Consider the following 22642-nt stretch of genomic DNA (forward strand, 5'->3'; position numbering starts at 1 on the left):
GAAGGCGCTGCCACCGTGTGTGGGGGGTTGGGGTGGGGTGAACTTTCCAGTTTCGGGGTGGGGAGAAGGAAGAGAAGCAGGATCCGGGCGGACGGCCTCCTCCTTCCTCGCCCCCCGCGTCTTCCCAGCGCCGCGTGGCGTTCGAACGCTGAGCAAGGCCTCATTGTGACGCCTCAATGGTTGCCCCTTTGCGAGCGCCTCCGCGCGGCGGGCTCGGCTGAGGGCAAAGGCCGCGGCGGGCGCTGCAGAAAATGGGGTTCTGCAAGGCCGAGGGCACGGGGAAGCTCGTCCTCCGGGTGGGCCTGCTCCTGACGCTGCTGGCCAGCGAGCCCGCGGGCGCCTTCAACGACACCATCTCGGTCGACGTGGCCTTGTCGCAGCCGCTGCTGCATGAGCTGCATCACGAGGAATTTGGTGAGCGGCGCGGCGCCGGGTGAGCGGCTCACCCACGTCCAGAACCTGCCGAGCCCGCGGAGGGAGGGCGGCCTTGCAGAGAGGCGCCCTTTCCCACGAGCGAGAGCCTCGCTCGGCACTGGTCTAAGCCCAGTCGGCGGCGGCTGCGAAGGACCTTCTTTGCACCTCCGCCGTCTTCATTGTGCAAACGTGCTCCTGGCTAACCTGCGCGAGGCAATTTTCCAGGCGAAAACACACCTCTAAGGCAACAGCCCCGTGGCGAGGCTGCTGCTGCTTCTAACCGCCTCCTCCTCCTCCTCCTCCTCCTCCTCCTCCTCCTCCTCCTCTCTTTTCCCCGGGCCAAGTTCCAGCCTCAAAGGCTCCCCGGCGCTTCCTTTTCGCTCGCTGCGCCGCCCGGCTGCTGCTCTTTGCAGGTCCCGGCAGTTCCTTCCCATTTCCCCCCTTGAGAAGCTGGAAGATGTAAGGTCAAAGCGAAGGTGTTTCTCGCGTGAAGCCAGCTGTTTGCCAGGCTGAGTGAAAGTCGCGGGTTTTTTTGTTTTTTAAAAAAGTCAATGCTTAATCATTCCTCACCGGGATGCGAGATCCACGTGCCCTCTTTTATGTCACGAATTGGATGCGCTGTCAGTGCGACATCGTTGTGCAAGGACTTGCTTTGAAACCCCAAAGTGGACCATCCCTCGAAGACTGTGACTGTCTACATATTGCTCCCGGCCCATTCTGAGAACAGGATGCTGGAGTAGATGGGCCATTGGCCTGATCCAGCAGGCTCTTATACATTTTTAACTCTCCGATGATGATTGTTCATGTGTAAAACTTTTTACATAACTTTTTTTCCACTAGATGTTAGGCTGCAGTTCTATACACACTTATCCGGAAGTCTGTGCCATTAAACATAATAGGATTTACTTCTGAGTAAACATACATAGGCTTGTACAGTGGCACCTTGGTTTTAGAACATCTCCGTTGACAAACATTTCGGTTTTCGAATACTGTAAACCTGGAAATAAATGCTTTGGTTTTTGAACACCGTAAACCCGGAAACAAATGCTTCAGTTTTCGAACACACTTCGGAAGTTGAACATGCAACGTGGCTTCCGCTGTGTGCAAGATCCTGAAGCCTAGCTGCCGGCTATTGAGTTTCGGGTTTTGAACGTTTCAGAACTTGAACGGACTTCTGGAATGGATTATGGTCAAAAACCGAGGTACCACTGTATTATTATAATATAGCTTTGATTTAGCAATCTGAAAAGTAAGACATCCTGCAGTATAATATTGATCTCTACTACATACCGTATTTACAATATGATTCATCAGTCACTGAAATAAATATACAGTAATATTGTGCTTTTCAATTTCCCTACTGGACTATATTAAAAGAATAAATTACCATGTAGGGATGTATACCCTATTTCTCAAAATTAGTTAATATTTAAATAATGAGATGTGTCCGGCTTGATTTGTTTTAGTATAATTTATTGCTCCAGAAATCCTGCTTTCTTTCACATTGCTCCACTGAATGAGAAAATGTTATGCTTCAGGTGAAAAGCACTGGGGAAGAATTTCATAACTACAGGTGGGTGAGAGTCACCTAATGAACCCTGTCAATGGAAGTCTTGCACAAGGGCTTCGGCTTGCACAATGGGGCTTCCCCCCTCCTGCCCCGTCATTCTTCCTGCATCCGCCATAATTTGCTCTGAGAGGGTTAGGAGAACCTCCAGAACATCACAGGGGGGGGGGGAGATCTTTCCACCTCTCATGCTTGTGCAGACGGAATTGAATTTCACACTATATTTTAGTATACTGTACTGAACTTACTTATGTAACCTGCTTTTTGTAACATTTTCAGAAGAAAATCTGACACAACCCAGGGAAGTAGAATTTGGAGAATGCACGGTTACATGTGGTAAGCAGAAAAGCAGATGGATAAAACATAGTATGATTGGGTGGGTTTTGGTTTTTCAAAAAAACTTTAGGAACAATATACTAACATTAGCTGTTGAACCATTGTAATTTGCATGCCCTCGTTCACCTTTCATTGATTTCAGTTGTTGATAACTATAATTAACAAAAACAATCCAGTTGATTGTCATTATGAATTTAGGTCAGAACTGTTGTTTTATTAATTTCACAGCCTGCAGGCTCTTTAAAAACAAAACAAAAAAACAGCTCCTTTTGTTTATTGGCTCATGGAGCTGCCTTCACCACAGTAACAATTTTCTCTATTTGTGAACATCTGCGAAACGTTCAGAAGCTGAAAGACCTCCTGATGCATCTCACAGATGTCTTCTCACATACAATATTGCCAACCCTACAAAGCAAATTGCTTCTCTGCAATCGTGAATGCTGTATTCATCATACAGCTTGTTAGTTGTGCTAAAGGTAGCTGAGGTCTCAAAAATGAGTGGATCATCAATAGGGTGACCATTTTCTAGTCGCATATGCCTGCGTTCATGCAGAGTAAATAAAAATAGGATAGTTGTTGCATCTCTTACAATGGCTCCGTTTCTCAGGTAGTTCGCAAGAGAAACAAATGTTCATAAACCTGATGGTTACGCCTTTGTTGTCACAAAGGAAATGTTTACAGCCCCCACCAGTGCAGCATATTTTTGTTATTTTGTGCCAGTAAACATTTTTTATATTATTCTAATGTTCTTTGTCCCAGTTAATACTTTTTTTAGCACAGTCTGCATCCCTTCCCTATTAAAAATTTTAAAAATTTGCAGAATGCTCTCCATTGTGGCATTGTTTCCATACTTTAAGTCAGTGTTTCTCAACCACTGTTCCATGGCACACTAGTGTGCCGCGAGACGCTGGCTGGTGTGCCGCGACGTGCCGCGACGAGAAGGGCGATTTGCATTGTCACGTGCCTGGCGGCCGCCAATGTACAGCACTGACCCGCCGGAAAGCAATATTTCTCCTCCTCTTTCCCAAAGCTCAGTGCAAACGAGCCTGACGGCCGCCAATACACAGCGCTGACCTGCCGGAAAGCAATATTTGGCAAGTGTTTCTTACAGTCATAATTATAATATAGGGCGGCACAGAGTTAATTTTTTTAACTTTTTTAATGGTGGTGTGCCTCGTGATTTTTTTCACGGAACAAGTGTGCCGTGGCCCAAAAAAGGTTGAGAAACACTGCTTTAAGTTACCCACTCCATATATTCACAGGGTTCTTTTAATTATAAATGTAACATTTAAAAAAGAAATATGAACAGTTGGTGTTATAATGAAAGAGTTGCATTCACTGATTTTGTCACTCTCATTTAGAGTGTTTTTTATTTTAAGGTAGCCATATCTATTATTTGGTCTATAGCAGAGAAGCTATATTGCTGTCCATTCCCCAAAATTTCAAAATCCATGTTTCTTTAATACTGCTTCTCCCCTGAAATGTGTAGAAGCCTCTGTTTCATTGCTTTTTCCAGGAGATATTTATGGTAATTGTGCCAATTCACAATATCCTTTTGATAATTGTTAGAATCCAGTGTTACCCATGTGCTCCTAGCTTTTTCCACTTCCTTTTTTTTTTAAAAAAAATGTTTTATACTATGCTGTTGTTTATATTTTATACAGTATCTTAAAGCACTTTGTACTTCTTGTCTTGCTTTTCTTCATAACAATCATGTCAGATAGATTTATGGAATTCCCATTTTTTCCTGATCAGGAAAGCATCATGATCAACTTGACTCACGTTTCCCTGTTGAAATCCCAAAATCTGGGCTCATCCATACTGATGTCTAATGAGGATAATAAGATGCCACATTAATCATTCATTGTCCATGTGATATTCTCTACCAAATCACTGCCTTCCCACACCATACCACACCACATTCAAAAAGGAGAAGGTGTAAGAAAATCCAGATTGAGAGCGGGAAAAGTGGAGGAGAATGTCCTAAGGGCAACAGAGAATTAATGGAAGCACAGGAAGCTTACTATCTCATTAAACAATAGTATGGACGAGCCCTCCATTTACTTGATCATAGTGCCTATGATATTCAGCTCAACTTTTTCTTATTCATTATTTCATCTTTTTTTTTGCTATGTAGCTGTAAGTTGAACCATTTTTAAATTATCTTCCAGCCATCAATTGTTCTAAATCCTTTTGGCTATGCTTTCTTCTCAATTTAGCACCTTAACTTAATTGAATTAACATAGTTCTTCATTAACTTCTTTGTTATTATTGATAAAACTGTCCTATTAGATGTGGTCTAATGCCACTTAGCTGCATGCCTCATTAAAGCCCCACCCCACCCTGCAAAAGGTTGACTTGCTAATACTCTTTCACATCCAACCTTCATTGCAAATTACATTGCTAGGGAATTTGAATGAATATCTCAGTGGCCATTTCCATTAAAGTCAATAAACCCAAATACCTTGTTTTTCATTGAGTGCTAAGCCAAGGATCATGTCTTGTATCTCTCCAACAAAAGTTAAGAGGAGCAAAGCTTGTGCATGGTAAGCCACAGTTAATGGCTTGTCATGATGTTCAGATGCGTCCAATGAGAAAAATTACCAGGATAGAGGTGAAAATATCCAACTTGCCAGGCAATAAAAGGAGAAAAAGTAACCAAATAGTGAAACACCAAAGGAACTTGAGATCTTCTGAAATAACCTTTTTTAGGACTTGAAATTTAAAGTTAGCCTACACAAAGCTTGTTGCCCCTGGCCCATATTTGCTTCATGCGTCCATGGTTTCATTGCATGAACACAGAATCTGGCATCTCATATGATCTAGCCACCTAGAAAATTGATCTCTGTCTATTCCCTACTTTCTACCGTACCCCCGAAGACAAAAGCAGGAAGGAGGCTTATCCAGGGCTATTTTCTCACTTTGAATGCACTTCAGTTAGGGATTTGCATCTTGTTCGTGCAAGTATATCTGATAATATTTTGTAAATATATGTCAACTCCTTGAATATGACAACTCTAAATTTATTATTCAGGTAGCTGCAGTTAAGGCAACTTTCTTCCCTATTGCACTGGCATAGCATGGGGCGGTTGTCTTGGGTGCAAAATTCTTAGGGGTGCAAAATTTCAACACCCAGTGCTGTCTTAATACAGCGGCACTCTTCTGTCGCTGGGCTCCGTTGAAAACTGCTTCTCCATGCAAACCGGGAAATGACCTCTCCAGACAACAGTACAACTCTTCTTATCTCTGCGAATACGATACCCTGGGTGATGTAAATACTGTTAGGCAGTTGAATGTGTCAGCATTAAGCCGTCCCGGGGGCCAGTTGTTAGACTGGACCCACAGAGCAAATTGCGATTGCTCTCACAAACGTGAAGAACAACACACACAAGGCAGTAAATAAGGCTTAACTGCTTTATTTACATATAAACAGACTGGGAGCTCTACATTATGGCTCCCTCTCTAGCATCACAGCCAGTAAAGAGAAAGAACAAAGGAACAACAGTCCCACTTAGGAACACAGTAAGACAAACATCCTGTCTACGTCCCATCCACTCTGTGGGAACAAAACACATACAGTCATATGATATACAGTAAACCTATGACTGCAGACGGGGAATGAATCTCCCAACATCATGCACATCATGCACTCCATCCGTTTGGCAACCCACACTATGCCACTGCCCTGTGGTATCAGTTACAGAGGCTTTTCACAATTCTAGCTAAGAGGCAGGAAGTCCTGCCTGGTCAAAGGCTAGTGCTCCTAGTCCCACCATGCTTTACTCCAAATCTGATGAAGCCATCTTTCTGCAATCACAATTCATTCCCTAGGATTGTACTGTGACCCAGAAGTTTGTAACTCCCTGTTTCCACGGGAATTCAGATAGTGGAAGTAAAAGGAATCATGAACAAGAGAGATGATGGCAGCTGGGAGATTGGAGTTGGGGCTAAGAGTGATTGGTGGCCCAATAAAAGGAGACTGTCAACTGACACACACACACACACAGACAGACAGACAGACAGACAGTCCATTCGTCCGTCCCTGTTTCAGGACTAAAAGAGAAGGTGTGTCCATTGTTCTCCTTTGTTATACATATCTCCGGTATCACCCATTATACACCCATTATATGAGTTTTTAAAAAATCTCTCTCCAAGAGAAATGTCTTTAATAAAAATGTCAATACATTGCTATACACAACTCTGTTTTCTTAACCTTTGAAATGAGAAATTCTCAGCAGCGTAGCATGATTCTCGTTTTCCAACAGTTCCAGTAAGTGTTGTTGCTTCCGTCTGCCACTTGAGGTAATGTTACATGTCATGTAAGAAATATTACAAAATATATCAGGTTTTCTAAGCATTTAGGGATGCAAAATACCTCACCACAAGGTTGTTTTCCCCCCATATGCACAGGTTGTATTCTGCTTAAGTCACAAACGGTTTTTCCCATCTCCTCCATTCCTTATTCAATAAACAAAATATTTCTATAACGGCTGGCAATCTATTCTGTATTTACTGGGACTAAACATACTATTCTCTCCTCCCTCGCATGCCATGCCATTTGAATGAGCTGGGTACACAGTGTTTGGCAGAAGGAAAAAAGAGAAAAGCAAAGAAACACAGCACTTGTGTTGAATATGTTTGTGTTTTCGAAAATAACATGAAGTTCCCAAGTGAAATGTTGATGTCTGAGATCTGCAATTCTTATCTAATCTGAATTACATATACTGTAGGTAGTTCTTTTCCCTGTAGGCTGCAACCCTACACACACTCACTAGGAAGTAAGTGCCCTTTAATTCAGTGGGATTTCTTCTTGAATAAACCTGATAGGTGGAAGTTACGCGGTGCAATCTCTTTTATTCTCATTTTAAAAATTTGGATAATTTAAAACTGCTTAAAATGGAAGATATCATTAACATGTGGTTACAGTAACAATCAGAATTGAGCTCGCTTCAGAAAGCTTTGATTATGTTGATGAATCCACCAATCAAAGCTAGCACCAAGGTGAGATCAATGTGACATCAGATTTCCTTAATTTGCAAGAGTACTTACCTCCTTCCTGAGAAGCCCAAATCCTGCGAGGTATTCAGCACTGTAATTTTCCATTGGTATCCATAAGAGTTAAGGATGCTCAGCACCTGATCAGAATGAGCTCATCAGAGCAAAAATGCTCCAGGCAGCAGATGGTTGAGGCTTTGAAAGGCCAGGTTCACAGAGGCTGCAAGCTAGCGTTGATATTTAAATTTTAATTAACTTGTTTGTTTTTAGCAATGCATTAAAATGAAAGTGCATATAAAATTCAACTGAAAGGAGAAAGTTTTTACCTTGTAGAATGGATGGGTTATCATCGTCTAAGACAATAGTCTCAGGCACAAATGGGTGGTATCTTCTAAATTTTGTTTATAAAGAAGACAACTGCCTTTCTGAAGGCCTTTGACAGGGACCAGAGTGTTTTGATTTTAGAAGGTGAACTTAAAGGAGTATCTACCAAAACACAAACAGACATGTAATGCTACCTTTTTCATCTTGATCAAAGGTATTGGCATTCGAGAAGTTATATTAACCAATGGATGCCCTGGAGGTGAAACCAAGTGTATTGTTCGTGTTGAAGAGTGCAGAGGACCAGCAGATTGTGGGTGTGAGTAATGATGTAATGATACAGTTATTCCCAGTCAGCTTCTGTGAATATTCATGCATCATTTCCAAAATGCCATACATTTATTCTGAGGTGGTTTAAAAGTGTCATGTCCTGCACTGCTTCTTAGTTAATAGATACTTTCAAGCAGGTTTAAACTAAAAGCCAGTAACATGCAATTTATAATGATTAAATGATTATTCCTCTAACCACAGTCTGTTAGTGGAATTGTTCCTACCGGTAGTATTTTGAGGTGTACAATAATGTTTAAGTATTGGTACAAAGTGACTTTTAAAACTATGTTCTGCAGGGGGTAAACCAATTTCTGAAAGTCTTGCTAGTGTGAAGATACCGTGTATTTTTGTACCTCCAGAAAATCGATTTCAATATATTTGGAAAATGTTGATTCCGGACCAGGTAAGTAATCTAGTTCCATCCTGTGCAGTGTTTACTGAACTGATTTTATTTCTAACGATTCCACATAAACTTAGGCTTCCTACAGTGTATTTATTTCCATATAATATTGTTAGATGCTAGAATTTAATTAAGGTTTGGGGGTGTCAAAGCTAATTTATTTGGAGGAAATAGCCAGAGCCTAGTGTGTATTTTCAGGCATTGCAAGGGGTGTGATAGACCCACCAATAAGCTTGTTCCTGGGGCATTCCTATTGGACATTGGTTACAGGTAGGTAGCTGTGTTGGTCTGGGTCGAAGTAAAATAAAAAAATTCCTTCAGTAGCACCTTAAAGACCAACTAAGTTTTTATTTTGGTATGAGCTTTCGTGTGCATGCACACTTCTTCAGAAGTGTGAAGAAGTGTGCATGCACATGAAAGCTCATACCAAAATAAAAACTTAGTTGGTCTTTAAGGTGCTACTGAAGGAATTTTTTTATTTTACTATTGGACATTGTAATCCTAGTCCAATCAACAAATGTTAATGAAGTCAGGCAAACTTTTTTGTGAGGTCTTTAGCTATAAGGAATTCAGAGGAAATGGGTCTCATGCATTTAGAGGAGAGCAGAAATGATTATGTTAAAACTGTAGAAAAGGCAAGCACCAGAGAAGATTGGGCGAGGAAAAGAAGTATGTCAAAGGTATGGCAAGTTCTGTACGCATAAGCTATTGCCACATAAGGAAATGGGAGGGAATAGAGTCCAAGCGAAATGAGAAAATGGTCCAAAATCTAGAGATGAGATTATAGCACATGTGTTGCCTCTCTCAAGGTGGTGTATGTGTGTGTGTGCACGCACTCTCAGCAGTCTGCCATAAATGAGGCCATTGTTGTCTTATTCACAAGCCCAGGTATCAGTAGTGGATGATGTGTGGCAACAACGCTCACCTGACCTTCTGGCAGCTGAGTCACTCCTGCTTAGTAACAGATATCCAGAAGAGCAAACATGAACACACACAAACACAGTGACAGCATAATGGGCTCTTTTGCAATACGTGGCAAGTTATACCATATGCATCCATATACCCTCAAAATTTGTCATCCAATTTAGAGGAGAAAATACATGATATACAAGTGTGTATCAAAAGGTGTGTGACAAACCAAACCTTAATTTTTACTTTGTTGTACTCCTCATCTAGGCAGCACTTTCCCCCTCCACCATCCTTGGTCCCATTCCCCAAGAAGCTGAAACTCTCCAAGTGTAACAAACACCTCTCCATATACCTACACTTCTATTGCACTTCTTCCTCCATGCTGGAAATGGATAAAATTGTCCTTCCTTAATCAAATTCTGAGCCTCCCAGCACATTGACCAAGCAGGGCATGGAAGGGAAGAGGGCATGGCAAGTTACAAGAAAGCCATTGCTTTCTGACATTTCCTAGAACAATCTGCTTATCACGTCATCATGCAATTCCTTCCTTAATTTAAAACAATATTGATGAAAGAGGCTTTCCATTTAATTGGTCCCACACAGATTTTGTGTTTTTCAGAGAAGATTTAACAATCGTCCCAAATTTATGGGTCACCCGACATTGCCTATCCACCGAAGAACTGAAGGGCAAAATGAAAAGTTGGGAATTTCAGATAGTTTATGGTTTAGGATATATCATGAGGGATCACTGAAGCACCAAGAAAGAAAGAAAAGCCCCCCCCCCCCCGGTCACATAGTACATTCATCATTATGAGATAATCCAACTTTGTCTTTTTTGTCGCCTTTGAATTGATAGCAATCACTCATTCTTCCTAATGATTCAGCTATTCTGGAGGTACACAGAGATACCCACCCCGTTGCGTTTGAGTGCGATACAATAGAAAACGATGAATTGATTGCATCTGTAAAATATACAGTGTACACAACAGCTGGTAAGTTCATGGAAGTTCATAAATATTTAGTCAGACATTGCTTGTGTTAAATTAATCTTTATGAGAAGATCTTCACTCTCCACTCGTAGTTTGCAAACTACAAATGGAGCAATCCGGTAAACATGTGATGTTTCTTGTACTCTGCAGGAAGCGGAGGCCGGAGGGAATAGTGTCTGTGGTGCAGACTCCATTAAAATGACTGGGCAATGTGCTCACTGCCAACACTTGATGCATTGCACCCATATCAAGCAGACTGTTTGGAAAAACAGTGTTTTAATTGAAAAACATATATGCTGATTTATTTTAAAACTTCCTTATCTGTTAATTTGTTACTGTACTGCATTCATCTGCATATCTTTTGTGCTTTCCTCCCCTCACTGATTTCAAAAGACAGAAAGATCAGGCGGTTTAACAGAAGCAGCTGTTGACACCTTGTTCAATTCTCCCCAGGCCCTCTGTTATAATCTTTCAATGCTGCAGAGTAAGGATTTAACTGATGTACTACTTGCAGCTGTCATCTTGAATTTTACCACTCAGAGTAGATCTCAGTTCCAGAGCTTCAAATAAGCCCATCAGCATGAGAATATCACCATTCTCCTCATTTCTCCCACAAGAGTTCTCTTCCCTGTGCTATTGCAGTTAAAATACCCATGTCACTGGGTTGAAGCACCAGTGGTTACAGGTTACAGGGTTTCCTGAAAAGGGGTTCTCTTAAAATCACCATTTTATCAACATGAGAATGATTGATATGTGTGCCTGCTTGTAAGAAGGACATGACTACATGGAACAGAAATCTCCTTATGAGAACACACCCATAGCTGAACTTTGTGAAATGGAAAATGGCCTTCGGACCAGTAAACAAAAACTAAAAAGAATCACTACACGATTAGATATATATGATTGTATTGTTGCTAGAGGGATAACTTTTCTGTGGAGCTATGCTATATGATGTCATTGTTGTTTTTATTCTGGTTTTAGGATTGTATTATTTTTAAAATATTGTTTACATTTGTATGGCCTGTTCCATTTGCTAGTCTTTTGTTTACCACTTATTTTCTAATTGTAAAAATGTGTTTTGTTTTTTAAAAAAATTCAGGACGGCCCAACTTTTCTTACCAAGTGAGCTGAAAGAGTACTTTGACATGGAACCTGCGGGCTGCACAATACTTTCTCACATGTGTTTGTGTGTGCTATGCAAAAATCACAATGTGGGGAAAACCATGAAGCCAGCCAATGCTTCTCTCAATTCCTGCAGCTCCTGATAACTCTGCTGGCTCAGCTCTCCCCTGCCTCACAAAAGCAGGCATCAGCAAAAATCACAATGCAGAAAAACCCATGAATCTAGCCAATGTCTCTACATAGCTCCATCCTTATTTCAGACTTCATGATATATTGGTATATCACAATGTATAGCTGGTGATATATCGTGATGTTGCAAACCAGATATCGCCTAGCCCTAAGTCCCCCCCCCCCCCAGTCCTTGACGACATTAGTTTAAAGGATCCGGTAGCAAATGGCATAATTTAAGCATTTGACAGAGTGGACTACTGTAAATTTATTTTAAAAAATGAGGGAAATTATGCAATGCCCTATTTTGATGCAGTGTTGTGTTGTGTCTTGTGCTTTGTTTTCTTTGTTGCTTTTCCTTGGTTGACTGTACTTTGAATTTGTTCCAATGCATAGCTGTACCTTCGAGACCCATGCTGGATCTCTGAACCACAGAATCTGTAGGAGCAAGCAGTTGCTTGCTGAGGCCTGACTCTCAATAGTATCCACCTGTCTCTGGTTTCTGAAGGAAAAAGCAGCCTGTAATTCCTCTTAATTAAGGCTACCTCCATGTAAAAGCACAAACCGAAAGGGCAAACATAGGTGAATAATGACTGGAACTAGAGAGGGATGTGAAATATTTCTCATGGATGTTTCTCCTTCTAAAGCCTACAGGTTCCAATTTTCTTCTCCATTTGATAGAAATGAAGATCAAGGCTTTCCCTATACTCTGCTAAAAAGAAATAGGAATGGAATATCAACATACATTGGCTGAAATTAGTTACTTGTTGTTGTTGTTTAGTCGTTTAGTCGTGTCCGACTCTTCGTGACCCCATGGACCATAGCACGCCAGGCACTCCTGCCTTGCACTGCCTCCCGCAGTTTGGTCAAACTCATGTTCATAGCTTTGAGAACACTGTCCAACCATCTCGTCCTCTGTCGTCCGCTTCTCCTAGTGCTCTCAATCTTTCCCAACATCAGGGTCTTTTCCAAGGATTCTTCTCTTCTCATGAGGTGGCCAAAGTATTGGAGCCTCAGCTTCACGATCTGTCCTTCCAGGGAGCACTCAGGGCTGATTTCCTTCAGAATGGATAGGTTTGATCTTCTTGCAGTCCATGGGACTCAAGAGTCTCCTCCAGCACCATAATTCAAAAGCATCAATTCTTTGGCGATCAGCCTTCTTTATGGTCCAGCTCTCCTTCATGGATCAATTCCTTGTTGTGGCGAAGGGGCTTGAATAACTCAGAGAAGCTATGAGCTATGCCGTGCAGGGCCACCCAAGATGGACAGGTCATAGTGGAGAGTTTTGACTAAATGTGATCTACCTGGAGAAGGAACTGGCAAGCCACTCCAGTATCCCTGCCAAGAAAACTCCATGGACAAAGACAACAGGCATATAAAAGAAATTAGTTACTATGAATTCTCAAATTCATGTTGATGGAAATTAGGGATGAAACAAGGAATAATTTCCCCTTTTACTATCAGGTGCTATTCGATAAATTGGTTGCTGTTAAGAAAGACTGTATAATGGGCTACTCTTTTATCAATGGTCTGAGCCAGTAGGTCTTTGCTTATCTTCTTGTTACTGAGTAACTCATGAATCCTAGAGACCAGTAAAAAGCATTATGTTTGGTCGGCTTCAAAATGCATTTAATCTGGGCTGCTGTGTCTTCATGGATAGAATGTCAGCCCTCAACTGGTGAACTGTGCCTGGTGGCTTCTTCTGATCCTTGCTCACATATTCCTGTCCTGTGCATTTGCATTGATGTGTCAGCTTGTGCACATCACTGATGGTGTGTGTCATTTTTCATGGCACTTCAGTGGTGTTGCCATTGGTACAGCCCCATTCTAAACATTTGTGTGTCTGCCAAAGCAGCATACATATACATGCATATACACCCCTGCAGCAGTGATTGCTGAGAGCCGTCATCTCTTGAAATGAAGAGTTGGGAGGTGGAGAAGAAAACTGGATTATCAGAACAATCTGCTATCAGAACAGAGCTGCTTTGGGCTCTGTTCTGTTGCTAATGGCTCTTCATACCATTAGGACCCCTATAATGACATTAGCTTGGAAACTGAATCTAGGCTCAATTGTACACTCTGCAAATAGAATCTCCTTTCGGAAGAAAGAAGGCAGGAATTAATTCAAGTGATGACATCTTGCATTAAAAATCAAGGACTTCTAAAAAAAAAAGGAACCATAGGAGGGATGATACCACTTTATTCTCAGGTGGTGTGTAAATGATATAATGTTGTGCCTGGTGGGAAACTTTCCTATAAGAGATTATACCTGTGTTCTTGCTCAAAACGTGTGTTGCAGCAGTTTTTAGGGTAGTTTTGGAGACAACAGGGAGATGCGTGGATAGGTGTGTCAAAAGAGCAGGAAGAATCTACATGAAAAATTGCTCCAGTTTCTAAGGGGTGTGTGTGTGTGTTAGGATAAAGCTGGTACAAACTAAGAGCTATCCATAAGGAGTATTTTGCACAGGATGATTCATTTCTCATAAATGCTCTATTAATTCCTCATCATTGGTGAGGTTCTCTGTTTGGTTTTAAGCAGAGACCTTGGCTCATAGGTCCTGGTTCTTCTCAGCAGAAATTGGAAACCCCTCCCTCCATGTCTTTTCAACTTCTGGCTATTGCAATGAAAACCACAGTAATTGTTAACGGTATTCTGCATCAGGCAACCTTTCTGCTGCACGGTTGCTCTGTTCCATACTCCAGCCTATTTTGGTTCTTAGCTTACTTCTGACAAAACCAGTGACATAAGGCAGTTTATTCATGTTTTCTGATAATAGTTCTGTGTGGGAGGGAGTGTGTTGTAAGTGAAGGGGATTATTCTCCTCCTCTTGCCATGGGAAGAGAGAGCCAGACCAAGATCCAGAGCATGCTCCTTGTGCCATCACCGTGTGTGTGTGTGTGTGTGTGTGTGTGTGTGTGTTGGCAACAACAGGGGAGGAGGAGGTGGAGGCAGCAGCTGGCCAGTTTTCAGAAAGGACAGCGCCACCCACATATACAGTTGGCTGTGCAGAGGCAATTTTTGTAGAGTAGTTTTCATTCAGGTCATTTCCTGCGCAGGCAGAGGCTATGGTATTGGAGCACATTGCCCTGTAAAGTTCTAGCGATGTGCTTGGAATGATGCTCAAGACAGAGACATTTCAAATCATTTTGAAGGAGCATGTTCTCCAAGAAGATAGCAAGAGAGGGGTCAAAGCACAGGTTAAATTAGCTACCTACCTGCATCTTTGAGTCTAGAGGGCCAGGGGTGGCTCTCTTTGCCACCTGCTATGATTCCAGTTCACCTTTAGCCCTTTACACTTCCAGTTTGTGTGTGTGTGTGTCTCCTACACTTCCATGGAAACCTTGTTCTTATGCAAGTCAGCACAGAGTAAGGACAAAGGCTAATACAACCCCTCCTCCCCATGCTAGCATTCTGGTTTTTAAGATACTTAAAAGCACGGATATACCGTATATATCACTATTGTAACATGTAGTTTGGCCCGAAGATCATCTTGCCCCTGAATAATGTGACACATCAAAATGCGTTTGGCAAGCCATACTGTTATATATTTTCTGTTTTGAGCAAATGGTTGTGTTGCCGCCTCCCCCTTTTTGTCTCCTTTTCCTTGTGGTGGTGCAGCCTCCCTCTTTTCTATTCAGGATGGAGTTAACACACTAAAAAGGAGCTTATATAGAAAACGTTGGTTTGTTTCCAGTAATGCAGTCTTTCCCATGCTATCCCTCCTCTAAATATAAAAGAATTCTAATGATTTTGGAACAAAAAGTCTGTCTTGGCGTTCTGTTGCTTTTAACAAACCTGACGTCATTTGCACAAGGGGGGAGTTTACTTTGAACTGTGAGAATGCAGTATTGTGAACTAGGTAGTGTTGCAAACTAGGTCATCTTGCTTGCTGGATTATTCCACAGTATTTACAGTAGTGTTTAGAAGCAGGAATTCATTATGCTACATTCTGTACTAGCAGACATTTCCTGCCTCCTGCCAGAATCTCAAGCCTTTGGAGGCCTTAAGAAAAGGGTTTAGGAGAATCTCTGTGTAATATTGTATAGTTATAAATCCTAGTTCAGAAACAGAAAGCCTGTGTAGGATTGTGTTCTGCTATAGCACACTTGATTGTAGTAGCAGCTCAGAAAATATATACTACAGGTGAACACTATTTTATTTGATACCTTGGTGCAGGGGGGTACACTCACAATAAATTTTAAAATTAAGTTTTATTTCTGAGCTGCATTTAAAATATTGAGAGGCAAGGTAAAAATCCACCAAACAAAATGTTCAGAAGAAGTTAAATGCAGCAACCTTTTGCCTAACTACTCACCTGGTTGTTGCCAGACAGTAAGGAATTCCCTGCAAGTGGGTGAGGTTGCCTCCATGCTACCTGCTTAATGAGCATTAAGCCTGATTTGTTTGCGGAGAGATTAGACAGGGACGTCTATTTAACGAGCATTCATTCTGATCTGTTGGTGGGGAGATTACACTACAGTTGCACCAAGCAAGTGTTGCCCCACAATTCCTGGCGCATTTCCCTATCGCTTTCCTTTATTGCAAGAGGTCTGCTGAGGAAGGGGCTTGCAGGAGGCTGGCGGAGGGATAGGTCACTCTTGTTTCTTCCTCTGCATTTCCATGCTGGTCCCAGTGCAGGGGACCATTTATTCCTTCTCTGCCACCCTGTTCAGTCTTTGTGCTGGCCGTGGTGGAAGGGAAGCCCCTTCCTCTGCAGCCTGCATGGAAACACAATCCCATCCCTCCTGCACCAGCTCACTTGGCAGAAGGCAATTCTATGCCCCCTTGAAAGGAAATGCAGGATACTAGGGTTCTATCAGGCTAGTAACAAAACAAAACAAAAAAAGTGCAAGGTAATAATATTTGTGGACTTGTTTGCATGGTTATGGTGCAGCCGTCCTGGAGCTATCACTTAAAAATAAAAACAGAACAGCAATACATAAAAGCAAAGTAAACTGTGCATAGGAAAGTAGGTTGTCCTGAGAAGGCTAGAGTACAACTGTTCATGCTTTCTGCATGCATGTAGTTAGGGGATTTCTGCATGCATGTAGTTACCTGTGATTTTTAAAAAATGCCTTATTCTTTGCCACATTTCTTTCCATCCCATGGTGACCAACAGTGATATATATGTATGACAACATGGTGGTGGTGGTTTTTAATTCACCTTCCACCAAACTAGGGCAGCTCCACTAGTAGGTGAAAATAATCATCGCTAGGTATGATGTCTGAAAGCTTCCTTGGCTGATTTATCTAGTTTCAGGAACTAAGTCACCAGCTGGTGGGTACCACATTTTCCAAGGCTTGCTTTATTCAGAGGCATTATTTTGACCTACCCCTTTAAATCTTACTGTTTCAATCTGCGGCTAAATTTTATTACTTCTGATGATCAGCATTTTATTTACATAAGCCATCTTAACCTCACACTCATTAATATGTTATATAAGAACATTTTAAAGGTTTACTGCAATATACTGTCTCTCTTTTGTAAATAGAAGTGATGTTCTAAGTTCTTGTGCTTATTTACTTGTTTAGTTCCTCCATATGTCGGTTCTTTTAAATTTCTGCTGCTGTGAATCTTTCCTGGTGTGTTGCACTCTTTCAGACTGTGCACAGGGATGGTACATAGTAGTGACATAACAGTTTTGCTTAAGGTTATAATGCATAATGGTCTGCCTTGTGATGCCTGCCTTTTAAAAGATGCACCTTTTGTACAATTTAGAATTGCTTTCTTATGTCACAGAAAAACTTAGTGGAGATTTCTATAAAACATAACAAAGCATGTTTAAAAAGACCCCTTTTTATTTTCATCCTTTTCATAATTCTGTTTACCAACATTTCCATAATAACAGTTTTGTCTTTCTTTAGAATTAGAAACAAGAAGGTTGAAGAAGCCAAATACAGATATAGTTTTGGTGTTTGTCCTCATAACTGGAGTTATTGTTTGTGTTGGCGTGGTCTTTGCAATAATCTTCATCATCCTTAATTGGTAGGTAAACAGTGTTAAACTGAAACAGACTTTGCAGTTGGGTAACAACTAGCTGTCACATTATGGCTGCAATAAGCACCAGACCTTTGAAAGCAAATTACATCACCCAAAGAATCCTGGGAAATGTAGTTTGTTAAGGGGTGCTGGGAATTGTAGTTCTGCGCAGGGCAAACCACTGTTCCCAGGATTCTTTGGGGGAAGGTCATGTGCTTTCAGTTTATGGCATTTATGTTGCAGAAGCCAGGTACAGTACTGATCAGGAGATAGTATATGATGATGTAAGAACTCCAGAAGTTATATGCAGTACAGTAGAAATATTTTGTGAAAAAGGAGGGTACTAGGGCAGACATACACTCTGGCAATGAGGGGTGAAAGCAGGCTTTCCAAAAGTGCCAGCTACAAGCATCTCCATACTTTATGTGGGAAGACAAGCACAATCCACACATTGCTTGTTGCAAAATGACATTCGTAGAAAGAGGTGCCCCACTCAAGAATCTGTCTCCCGGAGCAATTGTTTTATGTAACTTCTTTTATAAGGCTGGCCAGGGGCTTCTAGATGTAGTTATGAGTCTGGTTCTGGTTTGGCTGGTTACAAACAGTAAAGAATAGGTGAACCTGCAAAACTAGCAAAGGCATTACAAAACAACAACCCTGAGGAGACCTTTAAAGGGGAAGAGGAACTGTTCCAGATACAGGAAGCATCATGGCAGATTGCAAGCAGAAAAATGGAAGAAATGGATAAAGGAAGCTGCTGGTGGGGAAATTGGCTAATGAGACATGGAAGAGTGAGAAGTAGAATAAGCGGAAATGAGAGAAGAGCATTAGAAGTGGAGAGGTCAAGAGTTTAAATGTCAGTACTGTATATAGAGTGACATTCGAAGAATGGTTGAAAAGTATTGCTTTCATTTTAATGTGATAAAGTTTGTGCTATAGTATGCTGTTTGTTTGGCTGAAGACAGAAAATAGCTTTTTTAGAGAGATAAAGGGGAAGGATGATGCTTTGCATGGCTCAGTCTTAGGTGGACCAATTGTCCGATCCAGGGTTTGTCCCCACTTCTTCTTGTCCTACTGCTTCCAACCCCTGCTCATCGAAAACCACTATTTAGTGCTCAGTCAGAGCAAACAGCTATTTAGGTTTTCTCCAGATTGATGTTTGCTCTGATTTAGCACTAAAAAGTAGGGTTTTCCTGGGAAGGGAGCAGGGCGAGGGGGAAACCACTCAGACCCATCCATGGGACAAGTGTGGATGAGCCCTCGGTATAAGGCAGCTTCATCTGTTCCGTTGCTCATATGTAGTGCATACACTCCTCTGGTGAACAAGGTTTAGAGGTAGAACTGTTTTCTGACCAGAGGTTAAGAACAGGGCAGAAGAAAAGCTTGTGCACACCATTAGAAGTGATGCAACCCTTAACCTTTGTTCAAGCCTTTTTTTTTAAAAAAAAAAGTATTTTCTGTCTCTAGCCTGCTTTTTAGAAATGCTTTTGTCTTATGATCTGGTTGCGGCTTATCTTGTAGGGCTGCTGTCAAAATGTTCTGGCAAACAAAAGTTTGGCGAAGCAGAGAGGAGCCAAGCTCAAGTTCATTGAGGACGTCATCGGGGCAGTTCACCACAGTAGACCAGATGTCGCAACTAGACAACAATCCAGGAGAACCGGTTTCTGCTTACCAGGAGTGGACTGGACCAACAAGAGTCAGCGAAGGAGGAGGGGGAGGAGGAGAAGGAGGAGGAGATGCAGACAAGGGGAATTATTAGAAAAGAGAGATTATTTTATAAAAGGGAGAGATTAAAGTATGCTCGGTATATTAAGAGTACCAGGTCTGAGAAGTGCTTTTTGCCGCTCTGATTAAGCTTGGTTGTGAACATTGAGACAGTAGTGGGAAACAGCTTCAACCAGACGTAAGGACTGATTTCTGCTGTCAAGATTAATCTGGTTCATCAGGAGCCTCTGCCTTTCTGTGCTGTTGAAAAGCCAAAGTGAGATGTTTTCGCATACCCAAACTCACACAATAAAATACATTGGCACTCCAGTTCTTAATATCTATGCTGGTGTATCTGTCTGTGACATAGTTCATGCTTTGTGAGATTGTGATAGGGGAATTAGGCTAGAACCCCAAACCCTGATCCACACTGGTAGAGGGGGTTAAGATCCAGAAGGCGTCTCCACCTGCTGGTCTTGAAAGTATGATGCAAGCAATGCTCTGAGATGGGGTCTCTGTGCTGTGCCATCCTGGCTGAGGTGGGTTTCAGAGGGCTCCACCATTTCTTACTGCCCCCATTGCTTCCTGGCTGAACTTAAGATCACTGTGTTATTGACTGATACTCCAATAAATTTCATGCTGGCACAGGTGCGTGCAGACCATAATCCAGCACAGGTCTTTGCACAGTAAAATCAATGGGTCTAAATTTCATTCATACAAGCACACACACGCACAAAATTTTCAGTTATGCATTTTCCACAATAAGATAGTACAGTACATTCATTGACTTCTCCTTCCATTGTTCTTTTAATTTTCCCATTATTACTTCATATTCTATTCCAACCATCTAATCCCCCTCCCCCCTTTACATATTCAAACTCAGCACTCCAGCTGTTTTGGGACTACAATTCCCACCATCCCTGACTACTGGTCCTGTTAGCTAGGGGTGATGGGAGTTGTAGTCAAAACATCTGGAGGGCCGAGTTTGGGGGTGCCTGCTGTAGGTTATATACTGTTGAATTTACCTTAATCCTGCTAGTTTTTTTCACTTGTTTACAGTTATTTTCCAGATACTCCACAAATATTTTCCATTCCTCTTTATAAACTCTATCTTCTTGTTCTCTTATTCTGCTTTAGACCTGCTAATTGCATACTCCATCCTTTTAAGATGCCATTCCTCCTTTGAGACCTCTCCCACCCTCCATTTTTGGGCTAACACAATCTGAGCTGCTGTAGTTGAATACATACTTTTTTCTGGCCCCTGGGAACTTCTGTCTGTACTATTCCTAGAAGAAATGCCTCTGGGGTTTTTTTGGGGGGGGGATTTTTTCATCTCATTCTAAATCATGTCCCAATAATCCTTAACTATTCTTCATGTCCACTACATAGGATAAAACATTCCTTCTACTTCTTTATATTTCCAGCACATATCTAATCCAGATTTGTACATATTAGCTAATTTACTCTGCGTTGGGTGCCATCTATATACCATTTTCATGTATTTTTTCTGTCACAATGGGTCTAAATTTCTGCTGGATTACAGCATTGACGTTTAGCAGCCTACACAAAGAACATTTCATACCGTGTCACTTGTCCTGTCATCAACCTTCCTTCCCTGAAATGTTAAAACCTCAAGGAAGTCTGAGTACCATAACTTTAGTTACTGCAGAAGAGGGAGCAATGTTACGCGTTTGCAAATTGAGACAAAAAGATTTGTGCTTGAAAATGACTGTGTAGTGGAAAGGAAATAAACCTTGTATCCTCAATTTCCTTTAATTCCCTTTTCTGGCACCACATTTTTATAGATCAAGTTGAGCCCCATTTTGAATTCATGGCTGCAGAACTGTTAAATAGTAAAACTATATCACATATTTTCAATTTTATAGAAATCAAAACTTCCAGGGGGGGGGGGAGGGAGAGAATAGGCTGTTGAAAGTAGCAACCATTGACATTTAATGGGGACTCAGAGTAGCTCTGGCATTAACAGCTGTGCTGGAAATTTTATAAAAGAGTTTATGCCAAATACACAAAAGTATAGACAGAATTGGTTTTCAATAACCAGAAAGCTCATTATTAAACATTTGTTCATTTTTTAAAAAGGGAGCTCATCGAAGGAAAAACACATAAGGTTTATTTCCAAAGTTCAGATATTTGTGCAGATGTTCTAATTGCACCCCCTGTGTCTCTTTAAAATAGCTTATCAACATTTTTCATAATTGTATGTTTTGGGTTTCTTTTTAAAGAGAGACACAAAAAAAGAAAAATGAACACTAACCATTACTTCTCATAGAACTCTGCATTTAAAACTGACAACTATTTGAATCACTGAGATGGGCAATGCTTTATTGTGTTATTGAGGAAAAGCATTCTAAAATCTAAAGAGAAAATGTAGATAAGAAAACAGCCTAGAAAACAATGGTGGCAGTACTATCCGCTGCTCCATTAGTCAAGGCCAAAAGCTTTTTATTTCACTTGCTGTTCAATGTCAATGCAATTTTCTTTAATATTTTATCTTGTTAAATGTTTGTGGTTGAAGGAGAACTGTGCACTAAAAAAAAATTAAAATGGCAAATATACAAATTATGAATCCATTTTGTACAAATTTCCTGATATTAATAGGCTGCTGAACTTTGTATTTGCAAACTCTGACAAATGTAAAGAAGGTCATTGTAACTTTTGAAAAGGGAAATGAAGGTCTGGGTGGGGCTGATGGGACTTGTATCCCAAAATATCTAAAGGGCCCGAGATTGTAGAAGGGTGTTTTATGCCAACACACACATCCCTCCACAAAAAAAATACTTTAATAGAAATAGCTTTTTTTTTTTAAAGAACTGCTAGCAATTCAAAAGTACAAAACATCCCTCAGATTCTTGTTGGGGAAGCCTACCGTTTGTAAGTGTGCTTATATGGATGATTATACACCACCCGATGGAAACACATGTAGAACACACCTTATCACCTTACCTTTTTTCTTATTAAAATACTTACAAATGTACTTCACTTATACAGATACCAGGGCAGGTAAAACATATGTTTTTGTTTTGTTTGTTTTGTTTAACAAACCATATATATGCTAGGCCAGGGGTGCTTTACAAATAAAGCATTTGAACAATAATCTAGTGCGCTATGTATAGCATCCTACTATGGGAAAACCCCAATTTAGCCATTCTCCATTTCCAGTTTTACTTAAACAATTATACTTACCAGGATCAGGGCCGGACATATCGTGAGGCTGCCATCCCAGCAGCTCATAAGGGAACCAATTAAGTAGTTGTTTGTTTCTTTATAATATAACAGGTGCTTGTGGGATTTTCACCTCACCTTGACCTAAGATGCTATTCATTTTGACTGAAGATGGGGTAACCTCAGGCCGCAAAATATCTTGGGCTAGCCCAACTGCAGCCCA

The 22642-nt window shown here is 41.2% G+C and overlaps 1 protein-coding gene across 1 annotated transcript; it reads left to right on the forward strand.

The window, feature by feature from the left end:
* The first annotated feature begins 251 nt into the window (after positions 1 to 251).
* On the forward strand, positions 252 to 19291 carry SPACA1 (sperm acrosome associated 1). The gene is made up of 7 exons (XM_035110592.2): positions 252 to 395; positions 2257 to 2317; positions 7851 to 7952; positions 8260 to 8366; positions 10129 to 10264; positions 17418 to 17538; positions 19054 to 19291. Exons 1-7 carry the CDS (start codon positions 252 to 254, stop codon positions 19289 to 19291), a joined length of 909 nt encoding a protein of 302 aa, XP_034966483.1.
* Positions 19292 to 22642: the final 3351 nt, after the last annotated feature.

The sequence above is a fragment of the Zootoca vivipara genome, chromosome 3, assembly GCF_963506605.1.
Source record: "Zootoca vivipara chromosome 3, rZooViv1.1, whole genome shotgun sequence".
Classification (NCBI taxonomy): domain Eukaryota; kingdom Metazoa; phylum Chordata; class Lepidosauria; order Squamata; family Lacertidae; genus Zootoca; species Zootoca vivipara.

What these genes read in the sequence shown, in the direction of transcription:
- SPACA1 (XM_035110592.2), top strand. Translation starts at nt 252, where the DNA reads ATGGGGTTCTGCAAGGCCGAGGGCACGGGGAAGCTCGTCCTCCGGGTG. An exon ending in CGCAGCCGCTGCTGCATGAG is followed by an intron (nt 396 to 2,256) that starts CTGCATCACGAG and finishes TTTGTAACATTT; the next exon opens with TCAGAAGAAAATCTGACACA. An exon ending in AAATGTTGATTCCGGACCAG is followed by an intron (nt 8,367 to 10,128) that starts GTAAGTAATCTA and finishes TTGAATTGATAG; the next exon opens with CAATCACTCATTCTTCCTAA.